The sequence below is a fragment of the Bos mutus genome, chromosome 17 (genome assembly GCF_027580195.1).
Source record: "Bos mutus isolate GX-2022 chromosome 17, NWIPB_WYAK_1.1, whole genome shotgun sequence".
NCBI lineage: Eukaryota > Metazoa > Chordata > Mammalia > Artiodactyla > Bovidae > Bos > Bos mutus.
This window is the reverse complement of record NC_091633.1, coordinates 15731806-15749471: the sequence shown is the minus strand read 5'-3', so window position 1 is coordinate 15749471 and position 17666 is coordinate 15731806. Positions and strand designations below refer to the sequence as shown.

The 17666-nt window shown below is 48.1% G+C and overlaps 1 protein-coding gene across 4 annotated transcripts in view; it reads right to left on the bottom strand.

The window, feature by feature from the left end:
• SUDS3 (SDS3 homolog, SIN3A corepressor complex component) overlaps positions 1-17110 on the bottom strand; it is a 129440-nt gene extending 112330 nt beyond the window's left edge. For 3 of the 4 annotated variants that reach the window (XM_070386129.1, XM_070386128.1, XM_070386126.1), the window contains exons 1-6: positions 16796-17110; positions 14257-14326; positions 11712-11767; positions 10258-10329; positions 7041-7060; positions 5437-5593 (exon numbers count right to left, since the gene is read on the bottom strand). In XM_070386129.1, coding sequence (XP_070242230.1) covers positions 5437-5593; positions 7041-7060; positions 10258-10329; positions 11712-11767; positions 14257-14326; positions 16796-16937 — 517 coding nt within the window. In that variant the 5' untranslated portion in view covers positions 16938-17110. The remainder of the gene's footprint in view (positions 1-5436; positions 5594-7040; positions 7061-10257; positions 10330-11711; positions 11768-14256; positions 14327-16795) is intronic. The other variant, XM_070386127.1, reaches the window with a different exon arrangement.
• Between the last annotated feature and the right edge of the window lie 556 nt (positions 17111-17666).

The following is a 17666-nucleotide window of genomic DNA, read 5'->3' as shown; positions in this document are numbered from 1 at the left end:
GTGCTTTCCCTTGCCCAGCCTCCTCTTTTCTGCCAGGAAACTCCTACACATGACAACCTCTGAGCGCCAGCTCAACACTCCCCCTGCTGTTATGGCTTCTGAGAAGTCCCGCCTTCTTCCTAGCAACCAGAGCATCTGTACGAGCCCTTCCACCAAGCTCCTGGTCGCTCCCCCAGCAGACACACCAACTCCACCCCAAGGCCGAGCACACTTCCGGCACACAGCAGGGGCTGGCTGCACAGGATTTCCCACAGAACTAGATGAAGTCAAGCCTGATACTGAGGGCCAGTTCATTTGTGACTGTTACCTACATGGACAGCTGACAGGATAGCCTGACAGAATTCGACGTGGCCTGTCTACCACAGCAACGCACAAGGGCTGAGAGGATATAACGGGGGAGAATGAGAGGCTGTCTCCCTATCCTGTGCTGAGATGCCACCCTCCTCAGTTTCTTACTGGTTGGGTGGGTGGGAATCCCCGTGGTAGTGTGTGACGTGTGAGGCAGGCTGAGTACATGCTCTTGCATCTCAACTTTCCTCGTCTATAAAATGTACATACCGGTAACACTTGCCTCACAGGGTGCTGTGAAGATTACATGATGACAGGTATAAAGCCCTCAACATGATGCCTGGCGTAACTAGAGTTCAGTCAATGCCAGTTTTTATCATCAAGCTCTCGGCCAGGAAAAAACCATAACAGAGATCTTTCTGACAAGTCATGGCACAAACAGCTGCAACAGAAGTTACAAACTTGAAGGCAACTGCTGTCAACCCTGAGGCTTTGCAACATTTAGACCTAATCTGGAAGATGAAAGAACACCAGAGATAAGGCACCAAGACTCCAGCCAAGTGTGCCCTGCCCTCCAGGGGTAGGAGATACATGATGGAAACAAGCAGGGAGAGGGAGATATGAGATGATCTGGGAATAAGCTGGTCCATTCAAAGCCAAAAAACTCAGAAAAAAATAACTGCACCCAATCACTCACAGATAAGAAAACATAATAGAATTCTCCTCTGCAATGGTAAAAATCAATCTATTTCACTGGCCTAGTCATGGCATTAGCCTAATCAATTTACCCAAAAGACCCATAAGGAAGGTGCTCTAAGGAAATCTCTAAAATTAATTCGCATGTCCCCACCACTGTCTAGGAGAGTGAGTGAGCAGGAAGTTGTCCTGGCCCAGGGTCCAGATGGAGGATGTAACTCAAGGGGAAGGGCAACGTGTGTAAGCGTCACAGTCCCAAATGACACAGTAAGACTGTTTACTTAACTCGCTTTGCTCCAGTCCCAGCAAGGTTTGCATGGTTGGCTTCCACAGACGATTTTTCATAGAAAGATGAGAGGTGCTGACCACCTGGGTCTGAGCTGATCTGGAAATTGTATTTCTCACCAGAATCAACAGGCTGGGTTTACATCAGTCTCCTGGGTTTAACCAGGGGTCCCAAGTGCTCTGACAAAAGACAAACTTCTGGGACTGAAACTCAGACTTCAAGAGTGTGGCCACCCTGGAGAAGTCACTCGAGCAGGAAACAGCGTCATCTCCGACTGAAAAGCCACAGCAGGGTCAACACTGTGGCAGATGGGCAGTTACCCCCAAACCAAAGGCTGGACTGAAGGCCCAAGGCAAACCCCAGGCACCCCTTTCTACTGGCAACGTCACAAACCAAGGCTGCATTGCGACTACAAATGGGTGCCTGTAAGAGACGGGCGAGAGGGATGAAAATCAAGGTCATGTCTTCGTAGTCAAACTGGTAGGAATGAAGGGACTGATGTCCATTAGGCCAGCAGCCCACAATGCAGAGGTTGCATTTCAAGGGTGAACCGATCAAGCCCCCACAACGCTTGGACTCCACAATGGCAGCATCAGAAAAGAAAGTCTAGGGGACGAGCCCGCCCCACCCCAAATCCAGGTTCCCTCTTCCATCCTCTCTCCCATGCCGTTTGTTTGGAGCCTCTTCTGACTTCCAAGGGTCCCGGCTCACTGGCATCTGATTTGTGTTGTGTGAACCCCCTCCTGCATCACTACAACCACACGTGTCTTGTAAAGTTTCCTTGCCACTAGAAACCACCCTGACACATCTTTACCTGCATTTATTTAGGACACTCCTCTGTCGGAACCACCTCACACTGAGGAAGGCACGGAACCACGTCAGTCTTGTAACTATGAGAACACGGGCTCCTTGAGGACACAGGCCTTCCAGGCAGCCATTCTGTGGCACACCCAGTGCCACAGGAGTTCAGAGGGTTTCTGGAGTCAGCATCACGTGGTGGTTAACAGAACGTGCCTGAGTCGGAGAATCATCTCACTGGGACGCTTGGAGCAGAGGGCTCCATTCCCACGTGCCTGCCCTGCTAAGTCAAGTTGAAGGAGTTGCAGGGGCTGAATGAGGTTCCAGTTTCACTGGCCCTCAGTGCCTGCTCTGTGTGCCAGCCCCCCAGGGGCACATCGCACCATCTCCACATCAGACCTCCACAGCGGGTTCTATCAGCTCCCTGCCAAACAACAGAACCCCCACCACAGAAGCAAGTTCAAGGCAGACTGGGGTTCATCCACTCCTGTCAGCCTTCAGCGGCAGCTCTCATGTTTTCATATAACACCTAGCTCGAGGTAAGTACTCAGAGCTCCTATTTGATGTCATCATCACTCATGGCTCTTGCCATGAATCCAGTATCTTCTAAGGAACCTCACAGGCTTTACTGAGGTCATGAACAGCTTCCACAGGGGCCTGCAGGTTGGTTGGAAGACGCCCCAGGTGAGGCACACACTTAAAGTGGTGGTGGTTAGTGGGCTGTCAGCAGGCAGGAGAAAAGATGGCTGGCCTAAGGTAGGAAGGGGACACACAAACGAAGAAAGATAAAGCACCCACATGTTTTCAAGCTCATGAAGGTCTCATTAATTATCGCAGTTACTTATAACTTTGGTCTCAATTGCAGAGAAAACTCACACTTAGGTGATTCAATCTATAATCTCATCCTCCAAGTGTGGTCTGACCAATAGCATCATAGGCCCTGAAGAGGTGGTCAGAAATGCTGATCACTGGCTCCACCACAGAACCCCTGAATCAGAATCTGCATTTTATCAAGACCACAGGTGACTCACATCCATACTCAAGGTGAGGGAATTGCTGCTCACATCCCAGTTTCTTTACGACAGTACGCCTTCCTGCCTGAACAACCCAGCTGTCCCAAGGTCTCCACCAGTGGTTCACACCCTAGAAAATGTCCCACCATTTCCCACGGAGGGCTGTAAAGGCTGAAGTCCTGCTCAGATAGAGCACTTCACCAGGAACACCCGTTTTCCAACGGGTTATTTGGTTTGAGTTTCTCATCGGAGCCACACTCCATTTTGTTTTTCAAGAGATCTTCATGTTGAATCAGAAAAGGAAATTTTAAGAAGCATCTTTTCTGGGCAGAGCTAGGCAGCACTGATGCTGGGCATCAATCCAGAGGTGAAATCAGTCACTCAGCAAGAGGGAGGCAGCGGGCCTTTGAGCCGACACCATCGCAGCACCATCTGTGGAAGCGTTCATCACCCTTCTAGCTCCACTGCCTTCTCTTCAGACGGTCCATCATTACCTCGGCCGTGTTTTCCATGCCAAGGGTACCACACGGCTCGCGGAAGGACATTGGCACCTTTAATGCCCATGGCAGGCTGTAAGCACTCCTGTAGTCGATTTTACTGCGTCACAAATGATTTCCCTGCATTTATTTGTCTTTTCTACCCTGGCAGGCTCGGCCTCTTAAGTCACCGAGGATGCCTCCTGTCCCTGTTAAAATTCCGGCTGTAAAACAGCCTGGCTCAACAATGACTATTGCTTGTCAATATTTAGGATGCCAAATCACAGGTGAGGGGCTGACAGCCTTCCCCACAGATGGAAAGGGAGCGGCTGTAAACTGACAATGTTTCCCACCAGCCTAATGAAGGATCTGAGCATCTGGTGGCTCTAGCAGGGATCGATGAGGCGTCAATGCCGCCAGAGCCACGTGGGAGAAGAGGGTGTGCAGGTCAGAACACAGCCACACAGACTGGGACCGGACAAGGCACCAATGTGCTCTCAGTTTAATCAAAAAAGCGCCTCAACAAGAACAAGACAGTGCCGTTCTGAAGATGCTGTTGTATATAGCATCCATTCTCACCAAGACATATTTCTGAGTTGCAGTCAGTGGTCTTCAAGGAATTCATTCCTTTTGCCAAGTCTTTCAATGAGGAAGGTATCAGAACAGAGATTTTTCAAGAGCCAGACCCCTACTTTAGACACAACCACAATATCATTGGTGTGTCGTGGGGACTGGCGCTAGAAGTCCATGTCAGGGGGAGGGCCGTGTTGGCTAACAGCACCAGAAATACCAAAGGGGAAACAGAGCTCTAAACTGTTACTTTTAGCTTCAAAGTCAGCCCCGAGGACTTCCATAAAACAAGGTCTTTCTAGAGCACTCGACAAAAATGAGACGTGCCAGAGCCCCAGGACCTTCTGAAGATGATTATAAGAGTAAATCTGGGGGTGTGCAGAAGGCATGCCATTTACATATCCAAGTGACAAACTCACCACTGACGTGCCTTCAGTATTTGCTGATGGAAATTTTGCCAAGTTCCAAAACAGCTAGTTCAAGCCAATTCCCATCCTGTATCCTTCTCAGAGTCACTGGTCCGCATATGGCAACAGAAAAAGCAGCCCATATTGCTTCTCCCTCAAACCTGCCGAGTTCCCATATGCAGATGACTGAATCCTAGAAGGCCAGGGAGCAACTGGCTCCAAGTTTAACATAACTTTACTAGCTTCACAGGAGAACAGCTCAGTTTAGCTACCCCTGCTGAAATGTTCACAGTAACACTGGGGGCGAAGGGATCTGACAGCACAGATGATATAGCCAAAGCCTCCGTTCTCACAGTCAGGTCAAAGTTAAGACAATGCTTTTTCCATAACGAAGGTAGACCCACCCCCGCCCCCACCCCCCGCCCACCCAAAAAAAAAACCAAAGAGAGGGGTTTCCACCAGCACAGAGGAACTTGGCCAAGTAATTCGTGAAGATAAGCAAGACTGGAATGACAGCTGACCCACAAATTTTGTTAAATAAAGCAGAAGCCTGATGCTGCAGTCACTGTTAAAGGTCTACCATTTAACTTACCCAACACGTTATGTACAGGGCCTTGTACTAGGCACTCATATTTCTAATCAGTTTTGTGGGATAAGGTATGATCAGGCTCATTTTACAGAGGGGAAAACAGGCTCAGAGAGGTTAAGTGGCTTGACTAAAGTCACACAGCCAATACAACAGAGCTCTAACTCTGACCTGTCATGTCAAAGACTGCCCCTCCACCCCTCTTTCAGCTCACTGCTCTGATGATAAGGAACTGACAGGAGTCAGCACTGGAGTGCCTCCTCCCTCAAAGATCCCCTCAAATTTCCCTGGATCCTGTTCTGTGGTGCTTTCGTACCTCCAGTCAGTTCCATCGTTAGCTTTTCATTTTCAATCATTTTCTTCTTTTCCTCTAGCTCAGCAATTAAGTTCTCTTTCAACTCAACCTTCTTGTCTTCAAATTCTTTCACTGCCGCCTTCTTTTCTTTGATGTAATTTCTTTCCACTTGTTCAGTCTGAGCAAAAGAGAAACATAGATTGTAGCTATATAACCCTGGGAGCCAGGGTCTGAACACAAAGCCTTGTTCTGTGTGCAAGCACCAAGAAAATACCTTTTCTAGAAATAAGAGAGACAGCAGCAGTCACACACCAGCGAGCACTAACAAGGTGTCTGGGAGCAAGGTTTCCAATGCATGCATGAAACTGAACTACACAACTTCTCATTTTTATGTGAATCCCTCACTTGTAATCAGGTATTTCCTCTCTTCCACATCTTATACTTTGTGGCTTGTACGTGAAAACAAAATATAAGATTCTCAAAAACAATAAATAAACCCTTCTGAAGACACAACTTCGAAGGAAAATAGTATACTCCAAATAAAATACCTATATTCAAGATGAGTTATAAGATACCAAGACAGCCTGAGTTACCCTATTTTTTGATGCTTACAGTGAGGTTAGATCTAACAGTAAGATAAAGACCAACAAGAGGACAAGATCACTTATTAGGTGACTGAACCCCGAGAGACACTCAAACAGTGAAATTATACTAAGTAAAAAAAAATTAATAAGCATCCATTTTCCAAATCTCATCACTGCCTGAGGTGAAGAACAAGGGGACTCCTGGTGGGTATGGCTGTGGGTCATGTGACCCTCTGGGCTGTGACTATGTGTGCTGACTTCAGTCTCCAATAACGTAGCTCTGAGAAACCATGACCACCCACCCACCCTCCTGCTTCGCCACACACACACTGGCCCCTTAGGAGCAAGCACATCACCCAAGATTTGGCCCTCATCACTGCCTGTAGCTCTGCACCTCACACGGAACCAGCACTCAGACATCTGCTGAGTCAAAGATCTTAATCAGTCTTTCCCTCCCATCCAGAGTTTCAAGGGATGAACCTGAGCTGATTCAGAGACCTGGCTGCTTTGAGGACCAATATAACCAACTATGAGGCCATTATAATTCAGTGCGTGCATGTGTGCTAATTTGCTTCAGCCATGTCCGACTCTTTACTACCCCATGGACCACAGCCCACCAGGCTTCTCTGTCCATGGGATTCTCCAGGCAAGAATACTAGAGTGGGTTGCCATGCCCTCCTCCAGGGGATCTTCCTGACCCAGGGATCAAATCTGCATCTCTTATATGTCTTCTGCATTGGCAAGTGAGTTTTTTACCATGTACCCCCAAACGGCTATAATGTGAGATGAGAGTCAACAAGAAAGCAGTGAGGGGTGAGTATCCATCTGTCAAACCCCTGGGATAAGCACAGGCTGCCCGACCAACAAACAGAATTTCTGAGCTGAGACCAAACGTCCTTTAGTCAAACAGAACCCTAATCGAGGCTTCCAGCGGGGATTCCCTATGTCTATGTGGTGATGAAGGAAAGGCCCACTGGGTTGGGAAAGCAAGATCCCACCCTGACAAAGATCCTGCAAGCCCAGAAGACCCGTGGTACTTACTTCCAGCTGGAGGAAGAGCTCTGAAAGAGAGAAAACATGCAATTAGATTCGTGAAGCTGTGCCACCTTTCTAGACAGTGACGTTAGGATTCATTTAGAAGCAGTAATTGCCTTCTGAGAGCACCGTTACACAGAGCAAATGTTTCCATCAATAAAGTGTGGCTACATGAAGAGGCAGGACTAGTTAAAATCTGGCCCTGAACAGAATCCGCTCTGGCAGCTCTGCCCAAGGGCAAAAGGGGGCAGCAGGAACCAAGCTACCCCGGCAAAATAAAAGTAAAGTTAGCCCTTCTTTCACTGAGCACACGCCCTCAACAGTCTTAAGGGACAGAAGAAACAACTCAGTCCAGAAGCAGAGGCAATGTGGATGTTTTTAAAGCCTCGTGCACAGGGCTCTCTGTGGTGAGGAAGAACATTCCCCCAGCAGACAGAGGGCAGAGGCCCCAGGCCTCCTGGGGCTATGGTCACAGGCCACCCAGCCTCTGGTCACACCCAGGCCTCCACCCACAACACCCTCCAGGCTCTGACCACAACTGCAAATTTTAGATCTACTGCAGCCTCCTCAGCAAGGACTTTTCTGAGGCCGTCACCCACCAAGCCCCTCTCAGAGCATCTACTCATAGGATCACCGGCTATTTAGCACCCACTGTGTGCCAGGAGAGTAGTGCCTGTTAATCCAGCAGCTCCCCCACCCCTAGACTACAAGGCCCCTACAAACCCAGCACCTGGAACAAAATAAGTCCATGGCTTCTGATCTTCTCTGGGTGACAGCAGAGCTGCTGCAAATGGTCCACAAAGATTGTTGGGGGAGTAACAACTCCAAGGGATGCGGATACCATTTGACAGGGTCTCCTGTGCAACCCTAATCAGTCCCACCAATTCACCCACTCACAGAGGAGCACATATGCACAGTCATACAAAACTGACAGCTTCAGTAACTTGAGATGAAGACTCCAACGTCAGCCAACAATTGCTGAATGAGAAAATTAACTGAGGAAACAGACAAGCCGTCGCAATTTTCTAACCCTTAGAAGCTGCCATCCCGGCGGCACTGGGAAGCATGGCGCACACAAGCCTGAGTGCACCCAGCCCCACATACTCACTCCTATGACTGCTGCACTCGCACCGTGTGAACGGGCCAGACGTGTGAGGTCTGCGCCATTCTGAGACATCACACCTGCACCAACAAGTCAAGTGACAATGAGCACTCAGAGCTGGTGGTGGATGTTTCAAAGCAGCCAGACACCAGACACAACAAAAACAGGTGGATTAGTGTTGCAGGAAATGTGCTTTTTAGAGCTCAAGATGCAACTGATTCAGGAGCTCTTCTACATTTTTACCTGGGGACGGGTGTGGGGGTGGGGGGTGCTTATGAAAGAACACAGAAGATTGAGAGTACAATTAAGTAAAACTTCCTTGGTGGCAGTGAATAACAACATGCCTGCCAAGGCAGGCGACACGGGTTCAGTCCCTGGTCCAGGAAGATTCCACATGCCATGGAGCAACTAGGCCCGTGCGCCACAACCAGTGAGCCTGAGTGCTGCAACTCCTGCAGCCCGTGCACCTCAGAGCCTGAGCTGAACTACGAGAGAAGCCACCACAGTGAGGAGCCCGAGCACCACAATGAAGAGGAGCTCCGACTCACAGCAACTACAGAAAGCCCGAGCAAAGCAACAAGACCCAGTGCAGCCAAAAAAAAAAGAGATAAAAATATAAATAAATTAAAAAATTTAAACTAGTAACCTAAAAAAAAAGAGAGAAACAAATCAACACTCAGCCTCGAGTCCTCACTTAAGAGAAGAGACTCACATCAATTTTCTTTCCCTCCTTGCATCTCAAACCAATTCCATGAGACGTTAGTATTCCTCTCTCCAGATGGGGAAACGGAGGCTCCAAGGGTAAACAGCCACTTAGAGGTTTAGGCCCTTAAGTGCTGGGAGGAAGCCCTCAACCTGGGACCTCGGCCTCTGACATGCCACCTCCTTTCCCTGCTAAAAGGGGACTCCAGGAAAAATGCCCTGAGGAGACACCTCAGGAATTTAGAACGAGGGGGTGCCAGTGGAGTGGGAGCGGAGCCGGGTCACCACGAAGGCTCTGTCCCCCACTCTTCCTGCATCCCCCATGCCTCAGGAATTTAGAATGAGGGGGTGCCAGTGGAGTGGGAGTGGAGCTGGGTCACCTGAGGAGACGCCTCAGGAATTCAGAACGAGGGGTGCCAGTGGAGTGGGAGTGGAGCCGGGTCACCACGGAGGCTCTGTCCCCCACTCTTCCTGCATCCCCCACGCCCCGCAGCTCCTGTGCTGTGCCTTGGTGGACATGGACACCTGCTCACTGAAGGAAAGAAGGCCTCCATCCATAGAAAGCTGGAAAGTCAATGGCTCAGACAGCAAGAGAACAGCAACTCGAGGAGCGGGGTCCAGACCTCCTTTTGGAACCAGGCGCGAGTTTCACCTCTGCAGGAACAAGCACTGTACTGGCCCAGAAAATGCTGGCCAAGGAGCTTCAAGATTCACAACTTATAGAAGATTTCCAATAAGCACTGTGTTTACACACTATTTCAACATTGATCACATCTTACTTTTCGTGTGACTCTGAGTCACAATGTTCCTTAACCTGGATATGTTTTTGAAGATCTTCTACCAAAGAAACGGTGAGTTTCCTAAAGTCAAGGACAAGGCATTTCACGGCTGTATGTCCTCAAAGAGCAGGGATGCAGCATAGGCTCAACACGTGTGTTGAAGGAATACAGTTCCTATGCACAACAGACCAAAACAAAGGCACACAATCTCTCCCTCTAAATGCTTCTGATACCATACTTGAGGGGAATGACATGAGGGCACCCTATCTTCTTGGAAGAAAAGACCAGAAGAAGCAAACTTAAAAATGGAGTGAAGTGGCCAACAACCGTTTTCCACGTCAGCTCCTGTGTCATCTGCTGAGCCAACTACACAGATGTATGAAAAACTGTGCACGACTACTCTGGGGGCATCACGGAGGGAGCCTGACCTCAAGGCACCTCCGAAAACAACCTTGACCACAGGCCACTCACTGGCAAAGAAGAACGGTTCTACGTAAGTGCAGCTTTGGAGTTTCCCAAAACTCGCCCCACAATGGGATATCTCAAACACATTTTGGAGAATGGCTCTTCTGGCCACAGTACGTCCAAATTGCTGAAAATCTGGATTAACTGGGTTTACTTCCAGTTAAGAGAGCCTCACCTGCATTTCGTATCCTCTCTTTGTACTGCTGATCTAATTTCTTCATCCTCTTCTGATATTCTTGTAATGTACCTGATGGAGATTCATAAAATAGTTACTGTGAAGATAAAACTGCTCTACACACTGGTTCCTAAAATTATTTTCTAGCACCAGCAGTAAATGTTTTAAATAACATTAGAGGAAAACACACACTGTGAATAGGCACCCACGAACAGAACCATCTCGGTTCCCAGCCAAGGGGCACAGCAGCCATGGTTTTAAGACTCTCAAGCAAGTGAGGAGTCGAAGAAAGGAGCAGCCACCCACCAGGGACCCTCATCATTCGATGTTGCAGCTTTGGCCCATGGGCCTCCCTCTGCTGAAGAAGCTCCTTCCCCCACAGTAAGGTCTAGGTCAAGGTCGTCCAGTAGAACTTGCTGTGCATCGGCGCAAACAGGCCATATGGGACCACTAGTCACATGGGGCAGTTGAACATGGGACCACTAGTCACATACGGCAGTTGAACATGGGGCTAGTAGCAGCAAAGAGCCGAATTATTAATTTGATCTAGTCAAATGTAGGCAGCCACACATGGCTAGTGACACTCCAGCAGAGCTTGATCAAGTGGCTCTTCCCTGAAGCAGCTAATGATGAGGGTCCCAATTCATGTGGGAAGTTGCTTTCTGACGACTGCTTCGGTGGGATACATTAATGGCACCTTTTTCACAATTCCTCACTCAACCCTGCCAAGCACACCTTACAGACCTGCTAGAGGGGGCCATATTTCTTTCTTTGGCAACACCTCCTTTCCCACTGGAAGGAAAACTAAAACAGAGACACACGATTGCAAGTCACAGGAGTATGTTTCACTCTGCAGGGGAAATCAAGGTTTGCAACCACCGGCCCTGAGCTGTCACAGGGTACCCAGACGTGCTGGTTGCTCCTCACACAATCTCACTTGCCTCCATTTTCTTCATTTCACAGAACAGAAGATAAATTAAGGAGGAGACAGTGATGTGCCCAAGGTCAAATTTCTAGAAAGTAGCGAAGGTGGGATTCAAACTCATGACAGGACTTGAGAGCCTGTGCTCTTCACCAGGTGCTGAACTGCCCCTAGCAGCAAAAAGCCTTCAAGAAGGCACAGCCCACCCGTCATTAACGAAACAAAGAGAGCAAACAGGGGATGACCCACAACTCATTAGCATCTAGTTTAGAAAGAACAGCACAATTATATTTATTCTTGGTAAAAGCATCTCTCCTAAAATCAACCAGCTTTTGGCATGGTGGTATTCAGTTCTTGCTCTGCAGAAGGCTTTCAGTGAGATTTCAAGAGTCTGAAAATGGCCACTTTAATGACAGCTAAGATCAATCAAACCAAATTTTAAATCATGCCCGCTGAGAAGTGAAATACACAGATTTCAAAGGTGTGTAATATTAGGAAGGATGTTTAGAAAAGGATGAAATCCCACACCAACCTTCCTGCAGTTGTTGCAACTGTCTCTTGAGAGAAGCCAGTTTATCCTGATACATCCTGTTTAAAAGAAAAAAAAAAAAAAAAGCCACACTCAGAGATAAAAACAACCAATACCCAAGTCCACAATAATCTGCACACAGAAACTGCCTGGGTTTTTATGGGAATGTCATTAATGTCCTTTAGTGAGAGAGAAAATGAAAGCCTGGTGCTTTAAAATATGCCCATAGCTAAAGGGATCAGAAAGAGAGAAGGCTTCTGTGTTCTTGAAAGGCAGGTACTCCTGTGTTCTCTTTAGAGAATCAACCTAAAATCCACAAATATGAAGACACACAAATTTTAATAAATAAATGGCAATAATAATGTGTTAGGCAAGAATATAAAGAAAAATTAAAAGTGTAACGCCATTTTCTTCAAGATTCAGAAGGGTAACATACACACAAAAACATAAAAAGCATTAAACACGGCTCTTATATCAACTCTGAAATTAGATTATAAACTGAAAGGAGTAAGATTATGCCTCCAACCACATTTTTCTGTATAGATAGCACAGCTGTGTAAGCACTAAGTTAATAAATCCTCATGTCGTTTTTAAAAACACTACTCTTTCTGTGATCTGAGAAATAACAGCAATTCAGTGACAAAAGTAAAAATGCAGGATTTACTTGCAGCCCCAGAAGGGTAAGAACACAGCACACATGAAGCAAAAGAACTCGGCATGTTACCTTTGCCCCCTCGCACTGAATGGATCATAGGCAACTGTGCACCCTGGTCAATCTGTTCAAACTGTGAATGCCACACATAAATTACATTTCAGCCATATTTTTGCTTCTACCTGAAAAACACACTCAATTTCACGAGGACGAAAAAGACTTGCAACCCAAAAGAACACCGTCCAACAGGTAACAGGAAGGATAGCCTTAGGATGATTGCTCAAGTAAGAGATGCAAATACAATCCATCTGTCTATAGGCTGAGGAAGAATAAGAATCTGAGAATTACACGGAAGCCCAGATTCTTTTAGGGAGAACTCTGATGTACTTTCAGTGCTTTAAATTTAATTAAAATTACTTTCACCATCATCAAATATTAGGGGGTATGTTCACTTAAACATGCCAAGTATAGAAGAGAGAAGAGATAGGTAAACTGCACACAAAAAGCCAGTATTTGGAACTCAGTGTTTTAAATTGTCCACCACAGAGTGTGACAGATGATGCCTTTGAATCCTTAGTGTGTCTTTAAAAGAAAATATTAATAGATTTAAGAGGTAAACAATAAGAAAATTCAGATTAGGGAAGAAAACAGGTATGGAAAAATACATCTCAAATGGGTCCAGGTAAATCAGTAAGAAGTCTGGAGAGAGAGCAAGTGAAAGAAAAAAAAAAAAAAAAAAAACCAGCAGCACAGTTTCACGGCTAAAGTTGTGAGAAAAATCACATCGATTATTAAAGCAGTCCTCCATTCGGCCCTGTACAGATTTAGCTGAGTTTCCCCTTTATATTCCAAAGCTTGAAAAGGTTAACAGAAAGCAGAGGATGGTCACAAAACATTTGCATATGAAAACATTCCATAAGGAAAAGAATGTGGATCGTCTAGTTTAAAGGTAAAGAATTTGAGGGCTTCCCTGATAGCTCAGTTAGTAAAGAATCTGCCTGCAGTTTAGGAGATTTTGTTTCGATTCCTGGGTCGGGAAGATCCCCTGGAGAAGGGATAGCCTATACACTCCAGTATTCTTGGGCTTCCCTGGTGGCTCAGCTGCTGAAGAATCTGCCTGCAATGCAGGAGACCTGGGTTCGATCCGTGGGTTGGGAAGATTCCCCTGGAGAAGAAGGGAAAAGCTACCCACTCCAGCATTCTGGCCTGGAGAATTCCACAGACTGTTTAGTCTACAGGGTCACAAAGAGTCAAAAAGACACGACTGAGAAACTTTCACTTCACTTCAAAGAATTTGAAAAGCCAAGGCTAGATTCTCAAAATACATTCCACAAATATTTATCAGATCTGTGTTATGCTCTCTTGAGTGTTGGATAAGAGGGAGTGCTTTCAGTTGCTCTGAGGTGTGGTTCCACTGAGGCTTAGGTGTGGGCGCAGAGTGAACTGGAGCAGGAGTCAGGGGCCTGGCCTTGCTCTCCAAGCCTGGTCTCCTGAGCTCTCCTGGCATCTACACGCAGCCCTGCCTTGGTCAGTGCTCAGTGCAGTCACACCCACCTGAGAACCAAGGGGCTGCGAAACATCATTTCCCCTCTCCAAGCAACGCTTTCACTTAGAAAAGGGGTTGGGGGGAGGGACCAATGGGTCCCCCCCTCCCTCCTCCATGGTCTTCTTCCTCTGGGAAAGTTTACTCCAGGTTCTTTCTAGCCTAACCCTCAAAAGATTCTTATCACAGGAAGACTGGTTAAATGTGACAAATTTAAAGGGGGGAAATTGCACCCACATGCATGGTCTTTGGAAGCACTATGTGAAAACCATACACACCAGGCCAGGCCACCATTAAAGATGCCCTTGTCAATTCTGTATTCCAAAGAAGAAACGTAAAATAATCATACTCACTGTTCCTTCATTTCTACATAGTCTTCTTCATCATGCTTTGCCAGGTCAGTTTCACTAGCATCCTCAGTGTCTGAGCAAAATTAGGGAATAAGGGTTTGTTAAAATCATAATTCACAGAGTTTGTATCACTTGATACAGTGACACTTGACAGACTTCTGAAAAATGAATTTCTACTCAATGCAGACCTGCGTGAAGCCATCAAAGAAACAAGAAAGCGCCATTTCCAACTTGTATACAGACAGATTTATAAAAAGAGCCTGCCTTTATCTGAACTGCAGCCAGAGAACAGGGTGCATCAGACACAATTGGTCACAGTCAAGGCTGTAACTTTGGCAGAAACAAAACACTGGCAGTTCAGGAAAAGGAGATGTGGGTGTAAGACTGGAAAACTACAAGCAGCAAGCTTTGCTCCTACTCCAAACAACCTAATACACGCATCCTCTTTGGGTATATGCCCAATTTGAATCCCTACGAGATTTTACATTATATATTCCAGGGGGCGCAGTGGTAAAGAATCTGCCTGCCAATGCAGGAGACTCAAGAGACGGAGGTTCGATCCCTGGGTCAGGAAGATCCCCTGGAGAATCCACTCCAGTATTGTTACCTGGGAAATCCCATGGACAGAGGAGCCTGGTGGACTACAGTCCATGGGGCTGTAAAGAATCAGACAGAACTGAGCAAGCACATATACAAAAGGAGAATCCAAACCAACTAAAGGAACTCTAACTACAGAAATATTTTCAAAGGGAGAAGGAAGGGGACAAGAAGATTAAACAGAAACTGTTTCAGAATACTTTAAACACTGTTTTTAGAGTAAGCAAACGGCTGGAGTGTCTACCTAATTTCAACAGTCCTATTTGAGGGGGAAACGAAAATCAACTTTTGCTTCACTGCTCCCCCTTGTGGGCATTAGAAGCAATACAAGGGATTCACCTTCAAATTCTCTGGTTAAGCCTTGCCTTCAAAGGTAGTTCAACCAGAATTGTAGCAAGTTCCTTCAACTTTGTATCTGCACACACAGCTGCCTTTTTAAAGCCTGCTGCAGACACGACTGAGCGACTTTACTTTCACTTTTCACTTTCATGCACTGGAGAAGGAAACGGCAACCCACTCCTGTGTTCTTGCCTGGAGAATCCCAGGGGCGGGGGAGCCTGGTGGGCTGCCGTCTATGGGGTCGCACAGAGTCGGACACTACTGAAGCGACTTAGCAGCAGCAGCAGATCCAATCCTCCATCCCCCCTTTCCTCCCTCCTTCAGTGAAGGAGCCTACCCTGAGTGGTCACCTGTCTGCCACTCACAGTGAGATGATTAATAAAACATACTCCTGATTCCAGACAGCTGCTCTAGCTTTTGCTCCACCGCGCTATTTTGAGCCAGACCAGTCCACCCAAATGTTTCTCTTTATCTCTTTCTTCTCTCTTGTCCTTTGAAAACTTCACCTTTCTCCTCCTGTGGCCAGCTCCTTAGTTCCTCAAAAAGTGTTCCTCACACTTGCCAAACTTCAGTAATGATAATATAGACTGTGGAACTGAAAAAATAACACCTGAGTATCATTAAGCAAATCCCTACCTCCTGTTCCCTGAGCGTGTTTCCCCAATGGTAAACACTGAGTATTTTTATCAAGGACCAGTTCACATGCTTTAAGCCAGTGTATGTGCTCAGTTGCTAAATCCTCGCTGGCTCTTTTTGCGACCCCATGGACTGTAGTCCACCAGGCTCCTCTGTCCATGGGATTTCCCAGGCAAGCAAAATGGAGCAGGTTGCCATTTCCTTCTCCAGGGGATCATCCCCACCCAGGGATCGAACCCGTGTCTCCTCCTGTATTGGCAGGCGTATTCTTTACAACTGAGCCACTAGGGAAGATCTGCTTTAGGCCTGAAGCTCATTTAATCCTGGCACCTACGCTAGGAAGCAGGTACTACTGCAAGCCCCACTGCTGTTAAAGAAACTGAGACTCAGAAGCTTAAGTAAATTGCCTGATACCATTAAGCTGGGTTCACTAAGCCAAATTTAGATCTAATTCGATGTGGCCGATCTCAGGACTCCTTCTTTTAACCAACCTGTGAGCGGGGCTGACTTAAGCATTTCCCGGGGATGGGGGGGGCGGGGGGACGACGCGGGGGGACACTTTGGTAACTAGGAAGCTAAACTGGGCTTTTGCTTAGATCCTCTCAGGAACTAAAAAGCGAGGAGTGCTCAGTAGACCCAATGAATGGCGGCTTTCACTCCAACCCGTGAAAAGCTGAAGTTCAAACGGAGACAGCTGGGAGGAGACGAGCAGAACCTTAGAGACCTACATGCTCTGACAACAGCTCCTTAAGACCCTTCTCCGCGTTAACTGTCTGCAACAAAGTCCTCAGAGGTTCCCCCTTCCCGAACACAGGTCGGGGGAACCTCCGGGAGCCGCTCTCCTCCGGGCGGCCCCTCCAGCCGACCCCCAAGGCCCAGAAGTTGCCCCGCCCCGCACCCAGACAGCCCCACCCCTTCCCGCAGCCGTCCCACCCCCGCCTGGGGCTGCACAGCCGGCGGGAAGACGGACCTTCGTCCGACTCGCGGCCACGGCAGCTGCGCTCGTCATCCTCGGCGCTCTCCAGTTCTTCGTCCTCCTCTGGGTAGTACTCCGGGGCCGGCGGCGCTCCAGCCGGGGCCGGAGCAGGCGCCAAAAGCGCCGCAGCACTCATGTCGCCTCCGCCCGAAGCTGAGCGTGCCCCCCGGGAACCACAGCCACCACCCGCCCTGCAGGCTCTACGTCCTCGTCGCAGCGCCTGAGGGAGCCGCCGACTCCAAGAGCCGGAGCGCCGGCGACCCCGTCCCCGTCTTCGCCAGGCTCCGCCCCGCGCGCCCGCTCTCGGCAACGGGGGCCTCGCGCCTGCCGCAACTTCCGGGTCGCGAGCTGCCTGACGACCGCCTGACTCCGCCATCCTAGAGGGAGTGACGAGGCCGCCGGTCTCCCTCTTCGCCTTAACGCCATCTCCTTCATCGCCGTCTTTAAAACCCTCGACGGGTAGAGGGGAGGGGCACAGACAGGCTCTCAAGTTAGGCAAATTCTTGGGCAGGCCCGACCGCGGCTAGGACCCTATAGCTCAGAGCCACTTACGGAAACAGCCACCAGGCGGCGCCTGGAGCCAAAACCAGAGATGCTTTTTTAGGGACTTGGGAGCCAAAGGGTTCCCAGGGCTCTACTACGTAGATGGAGGTGGGTCTCTAACTTAAACAGGTGAATGGCATGAACCATCCCGTTTATAGGTCGGGAAACCTAGACATTTAGAGTTTGCGTCATCATCCGGAAGATGATGACGGTTTGTCCAGAGTAACACTATTCTTTATGTTGCACCCAAATCTCCATAGGGCTGCCTTGGTGGCTCAGTAGTAAAGAAACCATCTGCCAATGCAGGAGGCTAGAGTTAGAC